At 38.9% G+C, this 21,937-nt stretch overlaps 4 protein-coding genes across 11 annotated transcripts; 1 reads left to right on the plus strand and 3 right to left on the minus strand.

Annotated features, from left to right (window-relative positions):
* Positions 1-405: 405 nt before the first annotated feature.
* On the minus strand, positions 406-3,894 carry LOC135588380 (14-3-3-like protein C). Of its 2 annotated transcripts, none has more exons than XM_065080477.1 (7): positions 3,735-3,894; positions 3,335-3,641; positions 3,177-3,264; positions 2,442-2,551; positions 2,203-2,351; positions 1,018-1,070; positions 406-675 (listed from the first exon to the last, which is right to left on the minus strand). In XM_065080477.1, exons 1-7 carry the CDS (start codon positions 3,805-3,807, stop codon positions 673-675), a joined length of 783 nt encoding a protein of 260 aa, XP_064936549.1. In that variant the 5' UTR covers positions 3,808-3,894; the 3' UTR covers positions 406-672. The 2 variants fall into 2 exon arrangements, with proteins under 2 accessions (XP_064936549.1, XP_064936548.1); XM_065080476.1 differs by having other exon boundaries at positions 1,018-1,073.
* A 545-nt stretch (positions 3,895-4,439) lies between these two features.
* LOC135588381 (protein CONSERVED ONLY IN THE GREEN LINEAGE 160, chloroplastic-like) lies at positions 4,440-9,844 on the plus strand. 6 transcript variants are annotated; one of them, XR_010476235.1, is made up of 11 exons: positions 4,441-4,833; positions 4,917-4,972; positions 5,074-5,170; positions 5,279-5,377; positions 5,736-5,816; positions 5,976-6,067; positions 6,659-6,751; positions 7,726-7,794; positions 7,971-8,142; positions 8,483-8,550; positions 9,584-9,844. XR_010476235.1 is itself a non-coding variant. In XM_065080478.1 (10 exons), exons 1-9 carry the CDS (start codon positions 4,510-4,512, stop codon positions 8,101-8,103), a joined length of 1,044 nt encoding a protein of 347 aa, XP_064936550.1. In that variant the 5' UTR covers positions 4,441-4,509; the 3' UTR covers positions 8,104-8,142; positions 8,483-8,740. The 6 variants fall into 6 exon arrangements, 3 of the variants coding, with proteins under 3 accessions (XP_064936551.1, XP_064936550.1, XP_064936552.1); XR_010476236.1 differs by lacking the exon at positions 9,584-9,844 and adding an exon at positions 9,099-9,566; XR_010476234.1 differs by lacking the exon at positions 9,584-9,844 and adding an exon at positions 8,776-8,979.
* A 75-nt stretch (positions 9,845-9,919) lies between these two features.
* On the minus strand, positions 9,920-11,682 carry LOC135588383 (cyclic dof factor 4-like). Its single transcript, XM_065080481.1, has one exon. The coding sequence runs from the start codon at positions 10,529-10,531 to the stop codon at positions 10,064-10,066; it is 468 nt and encodes a 155-aa protein (XP_064936553.1). The 5' UTR covers positions 10,532-11,682; the 3' UTR covers positions 9,920-10,063.
* Positions 11,683-13,825: 2,143 nt separating this feature from the next.
* Positions 13,826-21,451, minus strand: LOC135588384 (plant cysteine oxidase 4-like). 2 transcript variants are annotated; one of them, XR_010476237.1, is made up of 7 exons: positions 21,336-21,451; positions 20,675-20,884; positions 17,381-17,544; positions 17,030-17,177; positions 14,603-14,803; positions 14,177-14,513; positions 13,826-14,102 (listed from the first exon to the last, which is right to left on the minus strand). XR_010476237.1 is itself a non-coding variant. In XM_065080482.1 (6 exons), exons 2-6 carry the CDS (start codon positions 20,772-20,774, stop codon positions 14,398-14,400), a joined length of 729 nt encoding a protein of 242 aa, XP_064936554.1. In that variant the 5' UTR covers positions 20,775-20,884; positions 21,336-21,451; the 3' UTR covers positions 14,149-14,397. The 2 variants fall into 2 exon arrangements, 1 of the variants encoding a protein (XP_064936554.1); XM_065080482.1 differs by lacking the exon at positions 13,826-14,102 and having other exon boundaries at positions 14,149-14,513.
* Positions 21,452-21,937: the final 486 nt, after the last annotated feature.

The raw sequence follows: 21,937 nt of genomic DNA on the forward strand, positions 1-21,937 counted from the left end.
TGATGTGCCATATCTGTTTTAAATTCTACCAATTTGATAGTGCTAGTGTTAGGGGAATATAATTACATCAAACGGTCGGGACACCAACGAAAGCAGGATAGTGTATCGTATCGACGATCTTAGGCTAGCATGTTAGACTGATATCTGATATCAATATATTAGGAGGGCAAATGAATTATATCAATCTCCCACAAAACCACCAACACAAAAAGCAAAGAAGATCCTCATGTGCGATAGACGTACCAATACCCACCATTCTATTCAATGTGCGTGCAGACTCACACGAGGAATTAAATGGACATCCGTCTTCGTCACCCTGCACCGACAATGGCAGTTCAAGTGTCTCTATAAGCACGATCCTTGTACTGAGCGATTTGGTTTTCGGCTCTTCTTATACTCCTGCCCTTTGGAAACTACGACTGACCTTTCCAATCACAGGAATTTCGATACAGTAACAAGAAAAATGACACTCGACACTAATGACACATCAAGCACCAACCACACAGCCACTACCCAAAAGAGATGCACGATCCAAGTTCAGATGAATTCCTAACTCAAGTCTATCGAAACAAGACATGAGTACAGATAGATAATTTAAGAACTGGAACCCCTTTAGAAGCAAGCAAGGTGACGATGCTGCCTCCACATGATCGTATCCTCCCGGTTCCCTCTTCACTGCAACCATTTTCCAATATTCAGAATTCAGATGGCATGTCGTGATATCAGTTTCAGCTTGTACATTCATCTCATATCATGATGTACAATGTTAAGTAACATGTGTGGTTAGGGTAAACCATGACGAACATGCGCCTTAGCATCCACTAGTTGTGGATCATGTCCAAATGGTGGAATATCCAGAGTTTGAGGACGCACTTGGATCGGATCCAAGTACATCATGTTATGATCATACCATGGAAGGGCGACCTATCTCCCAGCTTTTGGTCCCTAATTTTGCACCAACATGTGGACTGAATTCAATCGGTATGTTAATTGGGCTCAGCAAGTAAAGAAACCAACCTCTGCATCATCCGCACCAGGCTTCCCATTACTCTCCTTTATGGCATCTTCTACTGCTGCTCAAATGACGGGAAAAAGAACAATAGAAATCCTTTTAGAAATAAAAATGGTAGCTACAGTAACTTACAATAAAAAAGTCCTAAAAGTCATTATTAATTACGAGGAGAATGAAAATTGCCACAGTAAACAAGAGATTACAACAAAGAGCAAGATTCATCAGAGAAATCAACAGAGCAAAATTATAAGCTCAACTAAAAAATTGAAAAAAAATATGGATAAGTATGCTAACTGAAATGTTTGATCATCTACAGGAAGAGAATTCTTACAGAGAAAATTCAAATGGCCCACAGGAGGCAGCAGTACCTCCAGACATACTAACCATAGAAGCAAGTAACAGCACAGTAACAAATTTGATCATTACATAAACAATACAAAATGTTATGTGAAATATATCTTTGATGCACCGTATGTACCATTCTGGTCCATCATAGTATTTTCATAGCGAATAATTAAAATGCTGGATCCTCCAATTATAGTCTTTAAACTATAATTAAAATGCTGGTCCATCATAGTCTTTAAACTATGGTTCTTGTATACCTTTCTTCAGTAAGACGAAAACTTTGTCAATAGCATAGCAATTGATGCTGATTATAAATTACTTAACCATGAATTATTTCATATGCATTTATACCTATTGGATTTACATACCTTAGCAATAGAATTGTATCAATTAAGATCAAACTGGATTCATCTCTATATTTGACCATAAAATGATGGTCGTCATAATCTGAGTTTAGGAGACAAAACTAAAACCATGTTCACGTTCATACTCATTAACACTGTTGTACCAAGTTATAGTTTTCTAACCTACAAATGACTTAATTGGGTAACTAGAACCAAATCTGAAATGAATTGTTCTAAAATGTCTTTGGTATTTAATTCCATATGAGAGATGACCCCAAACTTACAAAACAGGAAGAGAAATCATGAAAATATATATCTTGAGAATCTACAACGATCTTGTTATCCTAAACTGATAAATAATTATATTTAGATGATACAAAGTAATTTCCTTGTTAGAAGATGGCACGCTGATCAACAAAAGCAAATATTAGCTTATCATGAAAGTATGCTGCTCTCTCATATGCCACCAAGAATTAACACTTAAAAATTATTAACTATTACCTCCGTCATCAGGGATGTCAGAAGTCCATAAGGTAAGATTATCCCTCAACAGTTGCATGATCAATGTGCTGTCCTTGTATGATTCTTCACTCAGTGTGTCAAGCTCAGAAATAGCTTCATCAAAAGCTTCCTTGGCAAGGTGGCAAGCCCTGCATATTGAGAAGTTATTTGAAGAGGAAGAAAACAAATCAGCCGACTGACACACAACTGAAATGCTGTTCTACAAGGATGTACCATACCGTTCAGGTGAGTTCATGATCTCATAATAAAATACCGAGAAATTCAATGCTAAACCCAATCGAATTGGATGAGTAGGAGCCAGATCTGCCTCAGCTGTACTGGTAGCTGCCTGCAAACAGTTACAGCTGATGCTTCAGAAAAAAAGCGCAACAAGCGAACTAGAGCAACATTAAATTCACAGCAGATAGCACAAAATCCTAGTTAGTCAATGAAACATGGATACATCTCTCCTGGAAAACAAAAGACAAAGACTACAGATGCTAAAAAGAAAAAAATCCAAACAGGGGACAGTCTGAGAATCCTATGAGATATGTCATAGATGGGATGGTAGAAATTTACAAATGTTCTCCTGTGCAAAAGTTTGGCAGGAAAAAGAGATACCTCCAGTGGTAGAGCACACCCATGGTCAAGCTAATACCAAGTGAAACTTTAATCATCCACCAAGAAATATATCATGATATAAGCATCTTAAATAATACAAGTTCATCATGTATCGTGTTCTCATAGCAATAATATCCAGCCTAACGACAAATGTAAGGATTTGATTGCATGCAACAAAGACATACAATAAGAATGATGAACTTTACAGCAAGCAAACATTATCACCAGAAGCAGGTTCTAGCGGAAACACCTATCTCTGTGGCAATGCAAATAGTTTCCTATAGAGCAGACAAATCAAAATAGACAGCACAAATGTAGATTTGGGAAACAAAATGGGAGCCAAAAATCTAGACCTGATACGCTTTAAGAGACTGCTCTGAGTTTTCTTTTCTCTCGTTTCCAGACTTGAACTCCGCCAGGTAACGGTAGTAGTCGGCCTTCCTGTAATTAGACCACCCAAAACCATAAAGATCCGCAGAACAGAATCAGGATGATTTTATACACGACTAACATCTTGTAGTAGAAGACAGAGGATTCCCCGGCCGACGTCGAGGGGATGAGGTGCTCGTCGATCAGGGCAATAATGTCGGCGCAGATGTTCGAGAGCTCCGACTCCACCTTGTGGCAGTACTCCTTGATACTCTTCACGTGGTGCTCGTTGCCCTTCGTCTCCTCCTTCTGCTCGATCGAAGAGAGGATCCTCCACGAAGCCCTCCGTGCGCCGACCACGTTCTTGTAGCCCACCGAGAGCAAGTTCCGCTCCTCCACGGTGAGTTCCACGTCGAGCTTCGCGACCTTCTTCATCGCATCCACCATCTCTGCCGCCAACAGAACGGATCGGGTGGGAAGGCGGCAAGAACCCTAATCGATGGAAACCCTAGCGTTCGAGATCACGGGAATCAAACACCTACCGTCGTAGCGCTCGGCTTGCTCCGCCAGCTTGGCGATGTAGACGAAGCTCTCGCGCTCTTTCTGCGACGCCATTGCCGATCCAACCGGGGCTCTGCCTCGATCTCTCTCTCCCCCTCTTCTGGGCTTCGGATCGGCGCCAATAGGAACCACAGAACAGCGAAGAACTGCCGTGCATACATTTATAGTCGTCGACGGCACCCAGCTTCATGATTGATGGTGAAGAGCCGTGTGATCCAACGGCTCCGGTGGATTGCATGATGAGAAAACGGACGGCCCATTTCCAACTAACAATAACAAATGCAAATTACATCCTAAGAATTATGATAGACAAATAAGAATTATAATTTATCATATTCAAATTATATTATTTATTTTTATATTAATACATATCATAAACAAGATTAATAATCACTCTGATCTAATTAATTCGTCATTAAAAGTGACGTGCCGTGACAAGATTAAATGAGATCATACCATATGACGACATACTTATTTGGGCCGGTTGATGCCGGCCCACCAAGTCATCGCCAATGGATCCACCTCACCTCCAGATATTGATGGCCAACATATGGTCGGAGAACTGACACACGATGCGTCTCCCAGCCAGATATTTGTCTTGCACCCGACTTCGTACCCACCCAATCACCGGCGAGACAACGGGCTTTGGCGGATCGGACCCCACTTGCCGTCTCGCGTATAGATAAAGAAGGGCGTCGCACGACGTGTCGTCACATTTTGGGTCGGGAGCGGCACGGCAGTGGACGGGAGACGACGATGGCCGCCCTCAACGCCTCCGCCTGCGCCGCCTTCCGCTCCGTCGTACGCTCGGCGGCGGATTCTCCGGTCGATGACCCGTCCCCCTCCCTCCCCACCCGCGTCGTCCTCCCCAAGAAGAAGCCGCTCAAGTGGTCCACCGGCGTCGCCCCCGGCGAGTACGGCGGCCCTCCGACCACCACCAAGCTCCGGAAGTACTGGGGCGGCGGGGACGAGGATCCCGTGACCGCCACTGATGACTTCATCTGGAACAAGGAGTTCGTCGGCCGCATGCAGCAGTTACTCGACGAAGACCAGGCGACCCCCAATCCTGTTCCTTCGCTGGTATTCATCCCTGCAATCGTCAAGGCTTTTTCCTCAATGGAAGTTTCTCTGCTTTCAATTTCTGATTCTACCTTCATTTGAAGCAGAAGGAGCCGGATTCAGGTTTCCTTAGCCTCAATCGAGCTCTGAGTCTCGACAGGTTCCTTGATATTTCTAATCCTCTGTTCCTCTCTGATTTCAAATCTATGCTTTTTGTTTGGTTGCATCGATTAATTTGGGAATAAATATGACAATTTCCAGCATAGAGATTGACTTGAGCGAAGAGCTGAAGCCGCCACCGAAGCCGGTGTTGGAACAGCAGGTAGAGGCCGCGAGGAATGGCCTTTCGGCAACCGAAGTAGGTTTTCTTGATCTAACTTGTTGCTGCAGTGCAGGGAATCTGATGCTAAGAGTGGCTTGTAGTCTAAACAATTGAATGATTGAGCTAAATCTTTCTCTTACGTAGGGCACGAATGATACTGCATCACCGAGGTGGAGGTTGGTCCCTACTCGGAGGGAGCAAGCAAAGTGGGATAGAGCGAGTAAGGCGGCCACCGGTGGTAGTGTAAGTTATTGATATTCTTAGTTTCTCATCATGGATACTACTTGGTTTTGAAGCTTGGAGTAGACACTGGAGATCTGCAGGCAAACTAGTTCTACTGTTGTTCTAATTCTCATTACAATTTGAATTGTGTGAGCTGGTTGTATAATTTATATTTGCAGCCTTTCAGGTGTCTTGGTTTTCTTGTAAGTTGCAAGCATCAAGCCTTAGCTTACATTTTCTTTTAGTCCTTGGTTGGCTTCGTTTGCATGATAGACACATAGATCAGTCTGAAGTAAAACCAAAACTGGATAGCTTGCTTTGCTTTTACAATCGGTCCTTGTTATTAGATGATTTTTTCAGAACTCGTAAAATGCTGTAGGATGTTATTTTACGAGAATCAAAGAGGGCTCGTGGGGATCCCAAGGTCTTGGCAGCCCAATCACAAGAGCAGTATATTGAGGTATCCTCCTTGCTGTTACGTATACGCCGATACTATTTTGGAAGGCATAAATAACAGTCTTGTGTTAAGCCCTGGAGAGTTCCCTGATGCACGCTAAGATATTTGTTAGGAGTTGTTAGTTGTTACTGAAGAAATCAATCGTTCTTCATCCTTTTGCAGTTGAAACGGAAGCTACAAATTCTCACTGTCAGTATTGGTGGCATCGGAGTTGTCTCTGCATACTTTTCCTACTCTCCTGAAATTGCAGCCAGGTACTAGAGTATGTTTTTGACAAATGCAATTATCATAAGCTACTTTGTCGATGAGTTATCTCTTTTTGCTATTCTAAAGCATTAGGGAAAAATATTTGAAGCATGACCATTAGTAAAGCATGGATCCTATTAGTGCACCAATGATCTGTTCATGAACCTTATATACCTCAATCACTTGTTTAGCCAGTATTTTTTTCTTTTTCTTTCTTCTCTTAAACTCATTTAGATAACATCTGGAATTACATTGGAGTGCATCATTATCCTGTTCATGCTCCTTTCCTCTTCTAATTACTCATTCGGTAACAGCTCTCTTCCTTACTCTATCAAAGTTACTGTGATAACATTTTGAATCACATCAGGATATTTCGGAAACCTCTTCAGGATACATCATGATAACATGGTTGTCCATTCAAGCACCTTGTATCTCTTGATCACTCATTTATTCACAAGTAATTCTTTCTTCTCTCAAGCTAATGGTGCTAACAATTGAGATTATGTTAATCCCTTTTCTTTTTCCCTTTAGTTTCACTTCTCTAGGAAAATGTTTCCTGTCATATCAGAAAAATTTAGTGTTTTTCTTCCTTTCTTCAGCTTTGGTGCAGGGTTGCTTGGTTCTTTGGCGTATATACGCATGCTAGGCAATACCATTGATTCAATGGCAAATGGCGCAAAAGGGTTTGTCAAGTATGAGTTGCATCCCTTTAAATTGATTATTACCAGTTTTCTTAGAGGAACTCATACGACAATGCATCACTTTGAATGATGACCAAAAAATAATCTAATGTTATCAACATCTGACACGATGGATCGCTGGTGGATTTGCATGCGAAATGTTTTTTCCAGTTGAATCAATCTTATCTGAAAACTTGTTATGCTATATACATTTAATTTATAATTTTTTTCTTGGTCTAATGTTTTCTTGCAAATAGGAGGCCTTCTTCAATCCTTTGCAACAGAATCAACCTCTAGTCATGTCAAAAGATGATATATGACTGAACCTTAACATGAAATAACTCGCCATGGAAATTTTAGCAGATAACATTCACTATGTTTTAAAGATTAAACTTCCCGTGGATAGGAAGTGATCTTTTCTTGAATGACCAGCTGATAAGAGTGTCTACTTTGCGTATGCATGTCTTCTGATTCAAGCTAGCTGCAACTGGTAGACGTTTATATGATGGAACAAACCTACGTGTTGTAATATCTCTTTTTTGAACTTACAGTTTTAGGAATAATTGAGGAGAGCAACAGGATGATCTCGTGCACCATATTGCATGAGTAGGAAATTGCTATGTCTCTCTACATGTGTTGACAAATCCATCTCTATTAAATGCATGTAATATTGCATTTTAATGGCTGCTTATAGATATCTCTTTGTGGTGTCTTGTATAATATTAAGGTGGTTAATATACACTGTTCTTGTGTTCTAATGTGCTGATGGTTCTTATAACGTTGCAAATTGAGAGCAAGTTGTGAAACCCTTTTACATGAAGCTGGTTCTTGTTGTGGGCCACCAGAAGTGTACGAAAAGATAATCACCAGAAGTTAATCCCCTTTTCGTTAGAACCTCTTTGCATGTTGTTGGCCACCATAATATATAGGAGTGTTGGTATTTTTTTCTTTCTACGGCTTGACATGAATAAGACGTGTGTCTGCAGGGGAGCTGCTGGACAACCAAGGCTGCTGGTTCCGGTTGCACTAGTAATGATGTATAATAGGTGGAATGAGTAAGTATCCAGACTTTAAAATAAAAAAAACACTTGATCCATCTACTAGCATACTTCCAGAAGCCTTTGCACTTCAAACTTTTGAAGCGTTCCATATTCATTCATGGGGTTTTCTTTTTAGTAAAATTTGAGTTATCTGCAATAGCAATTATTGTGATTCGTTCTTTATAAAACAGGATATTAGTACCAGATTATGGCTTCATGCACTTGGAGTTGATACCGATGCTCGTTGGGTTTTTCACCTACAAAGTTGCTACATTCGTCCAAGCTATTCAGGATGCGCTGGATGTAGTTGAGAGAAGGAGCTAATCGTGATGATTCCCTGGGTTGCAGACGACACTCGACACTGTAATCACCTGTCTCCTGCAGAAATTAAAATTTATTTTTGTTGAGAAAGACAACATTTAAGATCTTGCACTTGGTAAATAGTTGATGTTCTCATAACTGCTGACATCTATTTAATGGGCATATATGTTGATGACATACTACTTTGTACTATCAAAGGAATATTCTAATTAGTGCATGTTCAGACAGACATTAATTCCTGTACATGACTTTAATACTGAGAATTGGGATTCTGATTGTCTTTATGCTGTCCCAAATTAATTCTTGTACATGACTTTAGAAACTGAGAATTGGGATTCTGATTGTCTTTATTGTGTCCCAAATTTTTTACTCCATTCTGCAGATATGTTTTGAGCATGACACTGGAACCTGTTAGCAGTTTGATATCTTCTCTGCTTTGGCTTCCCCCAGGTTGGTGGATTAAATAAAGTTTAGTTCAAATATGATAAATAAATGCTAATTTACTTGTGTATCTATATTGATTACCACAGCATGCTGCTTTATATGTCAATAACATCTTTGGATGCATCTATCCATCCATGCAAACAACATTTAGATTCCCAATACAATTATAATCTCAGGCCATCATATCCATGCATAACTGATGTGTCTATCTAACTGATCTGTGCTGTTTAGGTTGACTAAATCATTGTTTATGATGATGTTGCACCTCAAGACTCTTTTCAAGGCCTGTGTGTGTGGATCCCACACACATCAGAAGTATGAAAAGTTTATGAGGTGATTTAATCAACATGAACAGCATTGTCTTATTGTCGACTATATATGTCAAAGATAATTATTCTGAGGTGAATCTCTTCTTCTTCTTCTTCTTCTTGATGATGACTGTTGTCCAACTAAATCAAGTTTTTTTTGTTATGTGGCTTCATTACTAGAAAGCCAAACCAAACTGTGCTTTATTCTCTGGATATTAATTAGCAAGTCTGATCTTATTTGGACAGAATCATGAAGAGACTATTCCCATTGCTTGACTACATAGGTATGCTAAAAACAAGTCTTGTTGACCGAGCTAAGCAGAGCACACCTCAAATCCTATGAGAAAAATTTGCAGGCTGTGGGGTGATGGTGTCCCTCCACAAACCCTAATAATTATCCTCATCATATAGGACAATCTTCCTTTACGACTTTTTGGTCCAAGGAAGAACCAAGTCATTTTGGTGAATCCCAATGCATCTTTCCCAGCTAACCAGGCATGGAAAGCAATCCCTTAACCAAGGCTTCATCAGTATCAGATATTGAATATTTTTAGTTGTTTTCTTTATATCAGCATACATGCATATAGATTTCATATTTATTTTTTTGTAGATGTAGAAAGGAGCACAATTTAACCAAAAGTGAATTGGCATGTGAATATATCTCATGTGTTTCTAATATCTCATTTATAAGAAATTGAGAGTCTGATGATATCATCCTAATTGTGTTCTAGGAGGCATGCAGGATGATCTCTTGGATGCATCTTGTAATGATCGTAGGATCGTCTATCATCTAATTTTTTGTGTTCTTTTGACCTATTATCGTTGGCATGTTGGTATTCCATCACCTTCTCATTTTTCTTTTATTATCATGTATTATTATTAACATATGGTGTGTTGGTATATGGACGCAAATCATAGACTAGCAATCGAAATTGTAATCTTTATCTTTGAATTTTTCAAAAGAATCTGATATGATCTAAAATTTGTGAGGATATTTTGAGATAGAATCAGATTTAAATGATTTTAAGAATTTGGAGTTTGCAAAAAGTGACATAAAAAATAAGATGTTAAGGCCAAGAAATAGAAGGTTTTCTATGTGGAATCGCACTGCAATTATAGTCGTGCAAATACAACTCATAAAGGCCGGCCAAGGCATATAGAGAAACCTTTTTCCCGTGCGAGGAGCACGCTGTAATCGCATAGAAAGAAAGTCAACGAAGCCCCCCGCTGTCGAAGCCTGGGTCAACCCTCGCCGGAGCCTGCGGCCTCAGGAGCCACTGCTCCGCTGCTTCCCCGCCCAAACGCTCCCGCGGCGGGCGCTCCAGCACGCCGCCGCCGCTGCTGACGCCGACGCCACGGTGGGCGGGGCGGCCTCTCCGGCGGCCGGCGCCGACGGGGACGTTGCGGAGGGCGCCGCCGGCGGTCCAGTAGCGGTGGCAGGCCCTGCAGAAGTGCCGCGGCTGGTTCACGTTGTAGTTGTTGAAGTAGCAGAACTTGGTCTCCCTGCTCTTGCACCTCGGGCACGGCAGAGCCGCCGCCACCCTCGCCGCCGCCTCAGCCGCCCCACCCGGCCCCGACGCCACCTGCGCGGCCTCCTCTTCCTCCTTGACGTGTCTTTCCCCCTTCAGAATCACCGTTCCGAAAAGCTTGAAGCTTGCTGCTTCCTCTTCTTCTGCCATCGCGAGAGGAGAAGAAGAATATTTTGTAGGATTATACCGAGAAGAATAAGAGGAGGAGGAGAAGGGGAAAGCAGCACTCCGTAGAGTTATATGGAGAGGGATCGGAGGAGGAGGAGGAGGAGACGGAGAAGAATGGATATATGTAAAGGGGCCAATGGAACAGCCAATAAAGGGCGAGGAAAGGCTTCATTCTTTATTTATTGTCCTTTTTCACCTCAAGCGATGAAAGGTCACGACCCCAAACTAAGCAACAAAGAGTAAGCTCGTTTGACGAAACTCCACTTTGGAAGTGAGGGACTGAACTTTTCTACGAAATTTCCACCATTATTGGTGGGTGCAAATGCCACACACTGCATTCTGCACTCTCATAACTTACCTTGGGAAATATTTGTGGTGGAGGTAACACTACTTTATGGTCATTTCATGTGGGGGAAAAGGTATTCATATATCCTTGAGCTCAGCCCGACGTGCAACCCTCCTGGTGATCAAAGAGGGCACACAGTATCATTGCTTCAACTCTGGATTCATTGCAGCACCAGTCTGTGGGGTTGTGATCCACAGGGGAGACATCAAGGCATGTGGGAGTAAATGGGATTTGTTTGTACTGAACCAAGAAAGATTGCAGACAAGTGTGGTTAGCATCAGAAAACTGCATCTTTTTTGGTCCTACACAAAGGATTGGCTTTTTCTTCTTCCCTCACCTTTATGATCTTGTTGGTACCAAACAAAGACGACTCTCCCATCACTGGATGGGTCCAAACTGAATCATCTGATGCATGAACATGGCACGAGACCTGTTCATGACGGTATGATCTAAAAAGGTCCTTTCATTCACCAAGAGGCTACTCTTTTCTGTGCCTGAGAACCGAGTCCTTGTGTGCGACAACCACCCCAGGAAGAGTGCTCAGCAGAAGCAGCCCAACTCAAAGAGATATCTTTCGGCTGCTTCCCAGGCAGCCTCCTTCCTCGGCTGAGATGAGAGTGAAGGGTAAATGGGAGCTGTCAAATGCAGAGATTCCTCCATAAAAAACTGCAAAGTTGTCTCACTGCTTCAATCAAATGCTCACTTTTCCACATAGAAATGATAAAACTATCTCAAAAGGGCATCTTACTTTTTCTTGATGATTGAAGCATGGAAAGACATGATTGCCATGTAGCCTGCTTACTTTTTAATCATTTGTGTTGCTTTAAACTATACACTGGTAATTAAAAAAACAAGAAGCAGAAGAAGATCATAAAGAGTAAACAGTTAGTCTTGTCGTTTTCCTTTTCTAGGGTTCATCCCACCTCCATCACACCATTAGTACCGCACACCAGTTTATTTAGAGGCTGAGCTTTTATCTTGCTACCTTCTCCATGTTGAAAGGAACTTTTAGTTGACCGATTTCAGAGGCCTATGTGCAGTTTTTGAGAGATTTTTATAGTGACTTCTATTGGGGTTTCTTTAAACTCTGAGCTTAATCTCACTGTGAGTGTAAAGACGGGGAATTAATCTGGTTCATGTTAAGGTATGCCAAGGGTACAAGTTGAGGACTGGAACATAAGGTTGTCTTGAAACTTACTATACTCATGTGGTTACCAATTGGACATGCTGTTGCAGCTAAATATAGGATGATGAGTTGTCCAACTATCACAAAAACCAGTCAAACTAGGTATAAAGAAAGGAGCTTCCCATGAACAAAGCTGAACTATAGGAGTAAGCATCAGATCTCACTATCCATGCAAGTGATCATCCTCATCTCAAGGGAGATGTCAGTCACTTAATATTATAATGAGAGTGGTGATTTGTAGACTTGAAAGGCAAATCATAACATGGAAGCATTTGCTATCGGAATCGTGGAAGGGTGAAAAAGAATTAGACATGCACATAAAAAAAAGGAGAGAATATACACATAAAGAAAACACTGAAGAGCAATAGGTGTATTTGGTAGAATTGATTTTGCATTTGGAATTTCCTTGCATGAAGAATGGCTTTAATATAGTTACAAGAGAGAGTTGCACTGAATTTTGACTAGAGTATAATATTTTAGCACTATAGAAGTCATACGAATCTTGTTTCTATAAGAAAACATGACAATCATAAAATTTAACTAAAGTAGAAGATTTACATGATTTTCATTGCACCGATTCAAAAACATGAAATTTCAATTTACCATAATATTTTAGCAATTTTAACATTAAATAAGTCCTATGAACATTGTTTAAAAACAAAAACATACGATAAACCTAATTTTGCAAGAAAATGTGAAAGTGATAATGTTCATCGAAAATGACTGGATTGCATTTCTTTTTCATACCATTTTGGAAACATAAGATTTTAATATAACGTAATGTTTCCTAGAAAAATTGTTTCCACATTATGTCGCACAAAGAAATGTTATAGTTACAAATTTTACTAAAATTAGAGTTGGTATGATTTCTTTGTACCATTGTAGAGACACAATATTGTGATTTAGTATAACTTTTTAGTACTAGAAAAGTCGTATGATTATCATAATTTGGTTTGATGAATAAATTACTTAAATAATTAATCTAATTAAAATCTAAATCATATGTTTTAAAATAATATTAAAACCAAGACAATGATAGTAAACTCACCTTCATATGTATATAGAGCCAACAAGTGAGGATCCCTCTGCAACGTTTGCTGGAGGTCAACGACGGAATCAGTCTCTCCGATCCCTAGGGGATATAATTTGTGGAAAGCAGCCATGGCAGCCAAGCTGACGATGAAGAGGAAGACGAGGTCCGACGCTTGTGGTTTGCTTCCCAAGTACTGCCTGCAACATATCATATAAAGAATTAATTGCACGTACACACACTGCAAATGGCTTAATTTGTAGACAACCAAATCCATGCAAATGGATCACTTACCAAACAAGAAGATTTCCATGTAATGATCGACTAAACAGTCTATTGGCATAGCACAGAAGCATGACATGCCCTCGAAACAAAGCACGTGATCCAGGCTTCACCGAAGAATTTCCTAGATGCTGAACAATGATCTTTATATAACATAAGCTACAGACCTTTGGAAAAGTCTTCATATCAGCCTTGCTCCGACCAATACAGTATTAATGCTTGGAAAAATCCCTACCACGGCTGTATACTCAAAATCACAAACGAAACAAAGAAACCATATTGAGAGAAGAGGGATGATTAGACCACCACAAAATTTTGCCAACCCCTTTGTGATAAGTGTTTTGGGAGAGTGAAGTGCTGAGCTTTGAACAAGCAATGTAAAACCCACTGATCATACAATGATTTGCAGACTACAGGATGAGCACAAACAAATGGAAAAGAATAACGGATAAATATATACCAACACAATAACGGATAAGTTACTATTTCATGCCATTAACCACATGACCTATATATAGGTCAGAAAGGCAAAGCAGAAGGCTTGTCATTTCTTCAAGAGAAAAAACTCCACGGAAGCTGCTTGCAGATGTTAATTGTGTTCCGTCAACAATCCATCACAATGTAGCTAAGATCCGCTGCATTGTCACAGAGATTTGAGATCCTGATCAAAATACTAGGGATGATCAGCAGATAAAACCATACGTATCACCTGAAACAGGGAAAGAAAACATCAAACAAGAATGCCGTCCTGCAGGTAAAAGGGCAAACCACAGCAACAATCACCTTTTGTGCTTCATGCATTTTGAACAAGAAAAATTATACCAGATATCTAGTGATGTACAACAAGCTTCCTGACTACAATATACATTAGGAGTCATTATTTTGGGAAAAAAAAAAGCTTCAGAAAAAAATCATATGACAGCAACTAAAGAGATCCACAGCCAATGCTTCCCTCCCCCTGCTAAAGGAGCCACTCTGAATTATATTACAGTGGACTGATATCATCAACTATTGACGATCTGGCCCTTGTACGGCCCTCTTCTGACGATAAAACTTTCCGGTGGTTGACACTCTTCCAACCAAATCACATCTGAAGCCTTTATTCCACTAGGCAAAACACCTTCAATGAAATCATATAAAAACAAAAACTGGGCCTTAGCTCAGTATGGTCATCAGCAAAAAGAAAGGCATATTCGATAAAAATTATACCGGATGAATCTTTTCTTGACTTCTTGAAATAAGAGCAATGTCGCCCATCTTTTGATGAGTATGGGGGTGATAGAACATCGAAGAGAGCACAAGGAGTTATTGCCTTGAAAGAATGAATGTTGCCACCACTTGTAGGATAAAGGATTGTTGTCCCACAAGGTGCAGTCATTTGATCATCTCTAACAAGCTTTGCTGGTCTAGCTGGAAAACAATAAGATGGCTTAAGTTTATTAGGATGTAGTTGTCGAATGAAACTAATGGTACTAAAGCCCTACTTCTGTAAAGCCAACAATTCAACAAAAATATACATGAAATTATAATTAGTCTACATAACTAAGGGTTGCTTGAATAAATTAGATAAGGAAACAATGAAATAGAGCCTGATGGAATCAGCATGAAAAGATCAAAGATGTATGAAATATATTGACCCAAACAAGTCACAAAGAAAAAATATTGGTGATGCGTCAAAGAGCATGGTCCATCTTTTACAAGGATAAGAAAGACTCAATACTGAATTAGTCATGCAAAAAGCTTCAGACATTGACCTTCATATAAAGTGAGTAAGTCATAGAAATGATAGAAAAAGGAGACCATTTTTATTATCTGTCAACCTCTGATAGTCTGATGTATTCATCCTCAAGTAGAATCTTCAAATTTCAAAGCAGCCCTTCAAATCAATGTTCATATTATCCCTCTGTTTTGCTGCTATGGATGAGATTTGAAACTTATTCCTCTTATCTCCTAATCATTCCAAGATACAGATCAAATACATCAAGGGGTCATGAAGGATATGGAGAAAATTGCAAAGTTCAGCTTCTTTCTCTTATTATAAACCTAGAAAGAAAGAAAGAGTAGCATTTTAGAAGGCATACCCTTAAAGCCTCAATGCCATCTTAGGCATACTCTTCTGATAGTTCAAAAGCTTCCACGCAGATTAGCATCTCATATTCAACATAATTTGATGTTTTCATATAATAGTTCATCTAATTATCTTAGGTCCTTTTGAGCTTTGTTCCTCAGAAAAAATGCTCATCGGAAGATCAATTTACATATGAAGTTGGAATATCGAAGACAAGCTTAAAGCTCAAATATCCAAACTGAGTAAAAATAAAATATCCTCACAAAAATTGCCAGTTATCCAGCACAAAAATATCCTCACAATATTAGCCAGTTAGCCAGCACAAAAATATCTTCATAATATTTGCTGGTTAGCTAGCAACCTTGTTATGGAATTTGTTATGATACAACAAACAAAGACATCCAACGCAGACCCATAAATGCACCAGTTTGACAAGGCGATCCTATTTAGACTAGTGGCAAAATAAGACGTCGTGGAATACCTAAGAATGCTTTACTAACCATAACAAAAAAGAAAATTTGTGGCTCTTGTTTAACTAGTGATATTGTTTTCAACAAATCTCAACACTAGAAACAATTTCCATCAGAAATCATGAATCCGATACATCTTTATCCTTCATGTAAGTGGGAAGTCATGCTTTTGAGTTTGTCCTGAAGATTTTCCACACCATAGGAAAGGATGTATATCATACAGAAATATGATTTTGAGTAATTTACTTCTAGATTCATTTTCCCATATAGTTACTTAGTTAGCCTAATCTTTGGCAATAACACATATTCGCCTCTCTGTAATATGAAATCATTCTGCAGTACCAGTTTGTTAATAAAGAGACTAGATGTTCTTTTTGTCTCACTTAGTCAAGAATAAATGTTGCATAACCTGTCATTGATAACAGAGCAGTTCTACTATTTTATCTATCAAATAACCATCAAGTCTTGATGAGTAAACTCTAAGTTATAATGAAATTACTTTTCAAAATTATGCCTTTATATGTTTCACCGATAATCAAAAGAAATGTATCATGTAGTAAGTGTTGTATTATGATCTTTGCTTTATTCTAAAACACCTTATTGAAATTGATACATCTTGCACATCCTTTTCATCAATCTTCAGGTTTAACTGTGCTTGTCGAAATTATCTACTTTCACATGATACAGATTGTGACATCTGGACTGTTACCATCCGTACCATGCCTGCCTAGCATAAATAAGCCAGCAAATTGAATTGCACAAAAGTCTCGTTTCTTATATATGAACAAAGCATTGATTATATCATTAATGCTGATGAAATATGGAGTCCAACATATCTTTATTATAATCATTAAGTTACCAGATCATGCAAAATCAGCCTCTAGATAATTTTAGATGTTTCTAGACTTCTCTTACCAAAAAATGTTGAAGATAATTAGCTGTTTTAATTTCTATTACATCTTTTATTTGTAATAGAAAAGAAGCAAACATTCATTCCAAAGCATCTCTCGAGAAGAAGAGCCTACATTTAGTGAAACAAGCACTGACTTTTTGAAATGGCTAATGGGAAACAAAATCTAGAGGACAAATGGCACATACCTTTGGATGGATCGATGGGTTCTTCTGTATCAATCCAGTCATATGATTTGACAAGCATTGTCCCATATAGAAGCTTGCTCAGCACAGTCATTCCTGGATGGTTATGAAGTGGAATAACCGATGAAGGTGGCATGCAAAATATCCCAATCTGCATCATAATTAGAGAACAACCTGGACAGCATCACTAAAAGATATTTATGGTAATAAGTCATTCTTAAAAAGATAGCTTGGACTTCATTCTGTCCAGGAGAACAAAACAGATATATTTAGGATGAGTTCAGAAGGCTGCAGTATATCAAGCCGATAACAACCTTAGATAAAACATACTCTAGCAAATGATCAAGTACTTACAGAAAAGCTTTCACACTCATGTATATGTAGATATTTGATAGGAGGTGGATATTGGTTACTCCCATTACGCCCTTTTCTCCCATTTGTACCATGCATGGAAACTTTCCATCCTCGTGCTATCTGAGCCTCATGTTCAAGTCCCACATCAGAAGGTTTAATATCATCTGGAAAAGTAAAAGTGAGAATTGGAAGAAGCTAAAATTGAAAAGGAGATTTTCTTGCATGGAAATAAGCCACCCAGAGGAGCAGCTATATACATGCATATGACATGATTTATACAAATGAACCAATTTGGTCATTCTAGAAAGTCGGAAAATAGTTACCATTTGGAAAACCTAATCTAATGTAGCAACCAACACATACACAACAGCAAGCATGTGCTCCCAGATCCTTGAGACCCCAGGAGCCATAAATTCTTTCATTTACTATCACAGTAACAAATCAGAATTTTATTCAAACAAGTACTTAAGATTCAAGCTAAATATACATCCATAATTGACTATTTGAAGGCCTTCAAAGTTATATGCCCTACTTATACCCACAGAAATTATCAGGTACTAAAGAAATGCATGATAATAACACAACAATCAACTAAAAAGAAAAAAGTTTTGAATTATATGTCAAAGCATTCTGCAAGATCTTGAAGAATGGTAGAAAAACCTACAAATCATAGATCAAAACAATAGGTAAATGGTTGAAATCCGACATGTCACACATGGTACAAAGCAATAAAATGGTTGAAGTATCACATATATCAATTACAGGAAAAAACTCACAATTTTTCACATGAATCCAATAAAAAGAGGAACTTCTGTTTACTGCTCAGTAACAAGATCAAAATTAGGTGAATGATCAGGAAGCACAAATAACTACAATCAGAGAAAACAAGCAGATAAAATAGATAAAATTTCTAATTCATAACAAACAAAGATGAAAAAAAGGGACCTCCACAGAATGTAAAAGGCTGGCTAATAAATGGAAAGCTTGATCTTAGCCATTGCAATTTAAGCTCAAGCAATCATGGGGCAATCCTGCAAAATTTTCCTGAATTTGAGAAGGGAAGGAATGAGAAATTCTACTGTGGGAAGCAATGTCAAAAGGAAAAACTAACCAGATGAGTCGGTAGGACAAAACACCAAGCTTCTTATACATTGCCAATTAAGAGAATGACATGGCAAGACTACCATTGTAATGGAAAATTTTATAGGACAACTAGGAGCTTCTAATCAAGGGCTCAAAATAGTATATATTTTCAGCCTCTGCTCTCCCAATTGATCAAACTTGCCATGTAGGCAAGGCTTTCCTTTCCTGATCTGGTCAGAACTAAAGTAGTTTAGTTATTGCGTCAATTGGTTTAATAGTCTCCTCTGACAAACAATATTTTTGTTGTGCGTGGATCATTCCATATTCCAATCATGTTCTTTGTTTATGAAATATGATATCAGAAGCATGTCAATAGGCATATTCTTCAGTTATGAAAATATGATACCGAAAGAGTGTGTTAATACGATAATAACGAACAGAATAGCCTGTTACAGAATAGAAGGAACTCAGACAACCCAAGTGTCCACTGTTAAACAATTTCAGAAGTAATAATCAAAGTTGTTAGTCCATACAAGTTTATGTGCTTCCACCAATATCTTTATGTTATAATCCATTGGCTTAATACTCAGGCTTGTAGTGATGGGCTAGGATGTGAACCCCAACAATTTCACCTGGTATCTGTTATGAGAATAGGTGCTGGTGGAGGTCAAAACAATCCATATCAACCAAATCCAAACCCCCAGTACTCAACCTCTTCCAATTATCGGTCGAAGGTAACAATCATCAAGACATAAGCCCATCTATTTTTGTGTAGTGAGACCGACAGAAAATGGTAGTGAATTTTATAGAGTGATCATCTCTCAGTTTTGTCATATGATAAGAGACTATGAATATCACCGGGTTGCATATCAACATGAAAAATATTTTTGTTGTTATGTTAGTTATGCATGTTACGTCTTCATCTATTTGACATGTGGTATTGTTAATAGCTTACTGTAGTTCTAACATCAAGATAACTCCTTTATTTTCTGTCCAATATTGTTGCTTACTACAAAGTTATCAAAGTAGCAGCGATAGACTCCAGGCATAATCAGAAGTTGGATCGGTTGTTTTATTCTTAGATGTTTAGCTATAAAAGCATTTTGGTTTCCTTTAAGATGGATGAGCATTGAATGAAATTTTTAAAGAATAATGAGATTATTTTACCAGCAAAATGGTCAACCACCCAACAATGATTCATAAATACTCATGAACACTAGTTTCAAGGACTTCTAAACTTGTACAAGTTAGTACAAAAGAACAACCAAATTGGCCAATAAGAAGATGAATCTGCTACGAGCTTGTAATCGCAACCAAACATTACAATGTCTTCTTCCAAAGATTATTTTTGCACGTAAACTATATTTTATCTGCAAATAACTAGATAAAATTAACCACATAGAAAAAGGATCTACAAAAGCATCCAAAACATATTTGTAATCATGTTATGTGTACCAGTGGTAATTCTATTCCACACATATCGATGTAGTTATAGCTGATAAATGAGGATAAACTCAGTGGCTTCCTTATTAGTGACTGGTGCTGGGACTGGATGCAGAAAGCAGAAATGGGTGGATCTAAAAGGTGATAATTAGTAGTGAAAAAAAAAAATCTAGATCCATAGTTATCTCGTAGAACCATATTTCATGATCAGAAAACATAGAATATGAAAAAACAGAATGCATGTAAACTTGATTAACTAGTTATTTTGGTTACAGGAAGCTAGACTTACACCACCCGACCAAGCATATATAAAACAACAAATTCTAGCAACAACTGGTTTACCACATGCTGTAGTAGAACATCTACTTGCAACTTAGAAATATGACCCATTTATAAAATGCCAGATATTATGGCATTATTAACATCATGTAACTAAGATGCCTATGCAATTACCCCTTGATTGACTAAGGAAGAAAATATTTAACAATTCAGTACATCAGACTTCAGCACATGTCATCTGCTAACATGAGGAGAACTTTATCGACTTTCAGAAAAGGTACATTGCCCTCAAAAACTGACGGATTATTTCAGTTCAATATATTTGTAAGTAGCCTTGTATTCTTGTCATTTAAAACAAGATTGAATTTCAAGAAAAATTAAAGCCATCATATCAGTACCAATCAGGCATTTGCAACACCCATAAATGTTAGTTCCTTTTTTTATCAAAGGCTAGCAGACAAAAAGTTATAGTGAAACGACTGATCTCACCTAAAACAGACCGCACATGTTCAAGAGCTTCGGCAGATATGGGTCCATTATCAGAGAACGACATTTTACAGGCATCATATAATCTTTTGATTGCAGGCATACTGCAGGATGGGTCAGGTAACCAAAAGACCAACCAACTGTTCAGCCGGTGCAATTTATCAAACAAGGATCTCAAGTCACCCTGATCAAGATGTACGAAACCTCATAGACCTGTTCATCAATATAAAAGGTATTAAAAAACAGTTTCACTTACGACAAGCATGTCAAGATTTCTTAAAAGATGTAAGCGATCTACGTCCGGTAAGCTTTGCAAAGAAGTATGGAGCTATAACTAACGACAAGTTGCAAATGGATAACAGAAGTACAGGAAAATCAATGCAAAATAAGTCAGTCACTGCGCACTAAAATAACCCTAACCCTTAAACATTAAAACGAATACAACTATCACAGAACCCCTACCCATCAACGCGAAAATTCCCCCAACAATTCCCCAGACAGCGTGAACAGCCACGAGAACCAGAATAAATGAAGAAGGTAATTCGAATTCGCCAACAGCCAAAAGAAAAAGGAAATAAAAGACCCGATCCAGGGGTCCAATCATCAAAAACAATACGAATTCAGACTCCAATCCATAAAAGCGTCGAGTATGATCCATGCTTACCTAGGGATTAGGGTTTAAGCGCCGCAGTTGCCGGTGAGGATCGGAAGAGACGAGACGGGATACTCTGAGGTGAAAGCGCCCGGGTTGCGTTTTGAGTAGTTGGATCGGGATCATAAATATATAAATATATATATATATATGTATATATATATAATAATAATAATAATAATAGTCTCAGCACGTGCTAGCGAACAGAGTCTCCCGATTCGTCGCTACGGCGAAGCCGAGTATGTGCAAAATGACGTTCTGATACCCGGTTAACAGACCAACCGTCTCAACTGTTCCAGAAGATGGCCCACAGAAAAGTAAAGAGACGAGTCATACGGCGGGTAGATTATGGAGTGAAATGGAACGGGTGGCTCGAAGGTATTGCTCTATTTGGGAGTCTAGTCGTATATATGTACGTCTGATGTTGCGCTCCAAGCATCGAGCGACACGTCACTCTTGACGTCATCTCCGGTTCGGCTGCTTCGGCTCCGCCGGGCGCCATCCAGCGTAGAGTACCGCCCACTGGTTTTTCGAAACCGCCTCTGATCGGCTGCGGAAATCTCGGATAGACGACACTTTTAGCACACTTATCTTCACGCCACTCGTCACCCTGG

Source organism: Musa acuminata, chromosome BXJ1-8 (genome assembly GCF_036884655.1).
Source record: "Musa acuminata AAA Group cultivar baxijiao chromosome BXJ1-8, Cavendish_Baxijiao_AAA, whole genome shotgun sequence".
Classification (NCBI taxonomy): domain Eukaryota; kingdom Viridiplantae; phylum Streptophyta; class Magnoliopsida; order Zingiberales; family Musaceae; genus Musa; species Musa acuminata.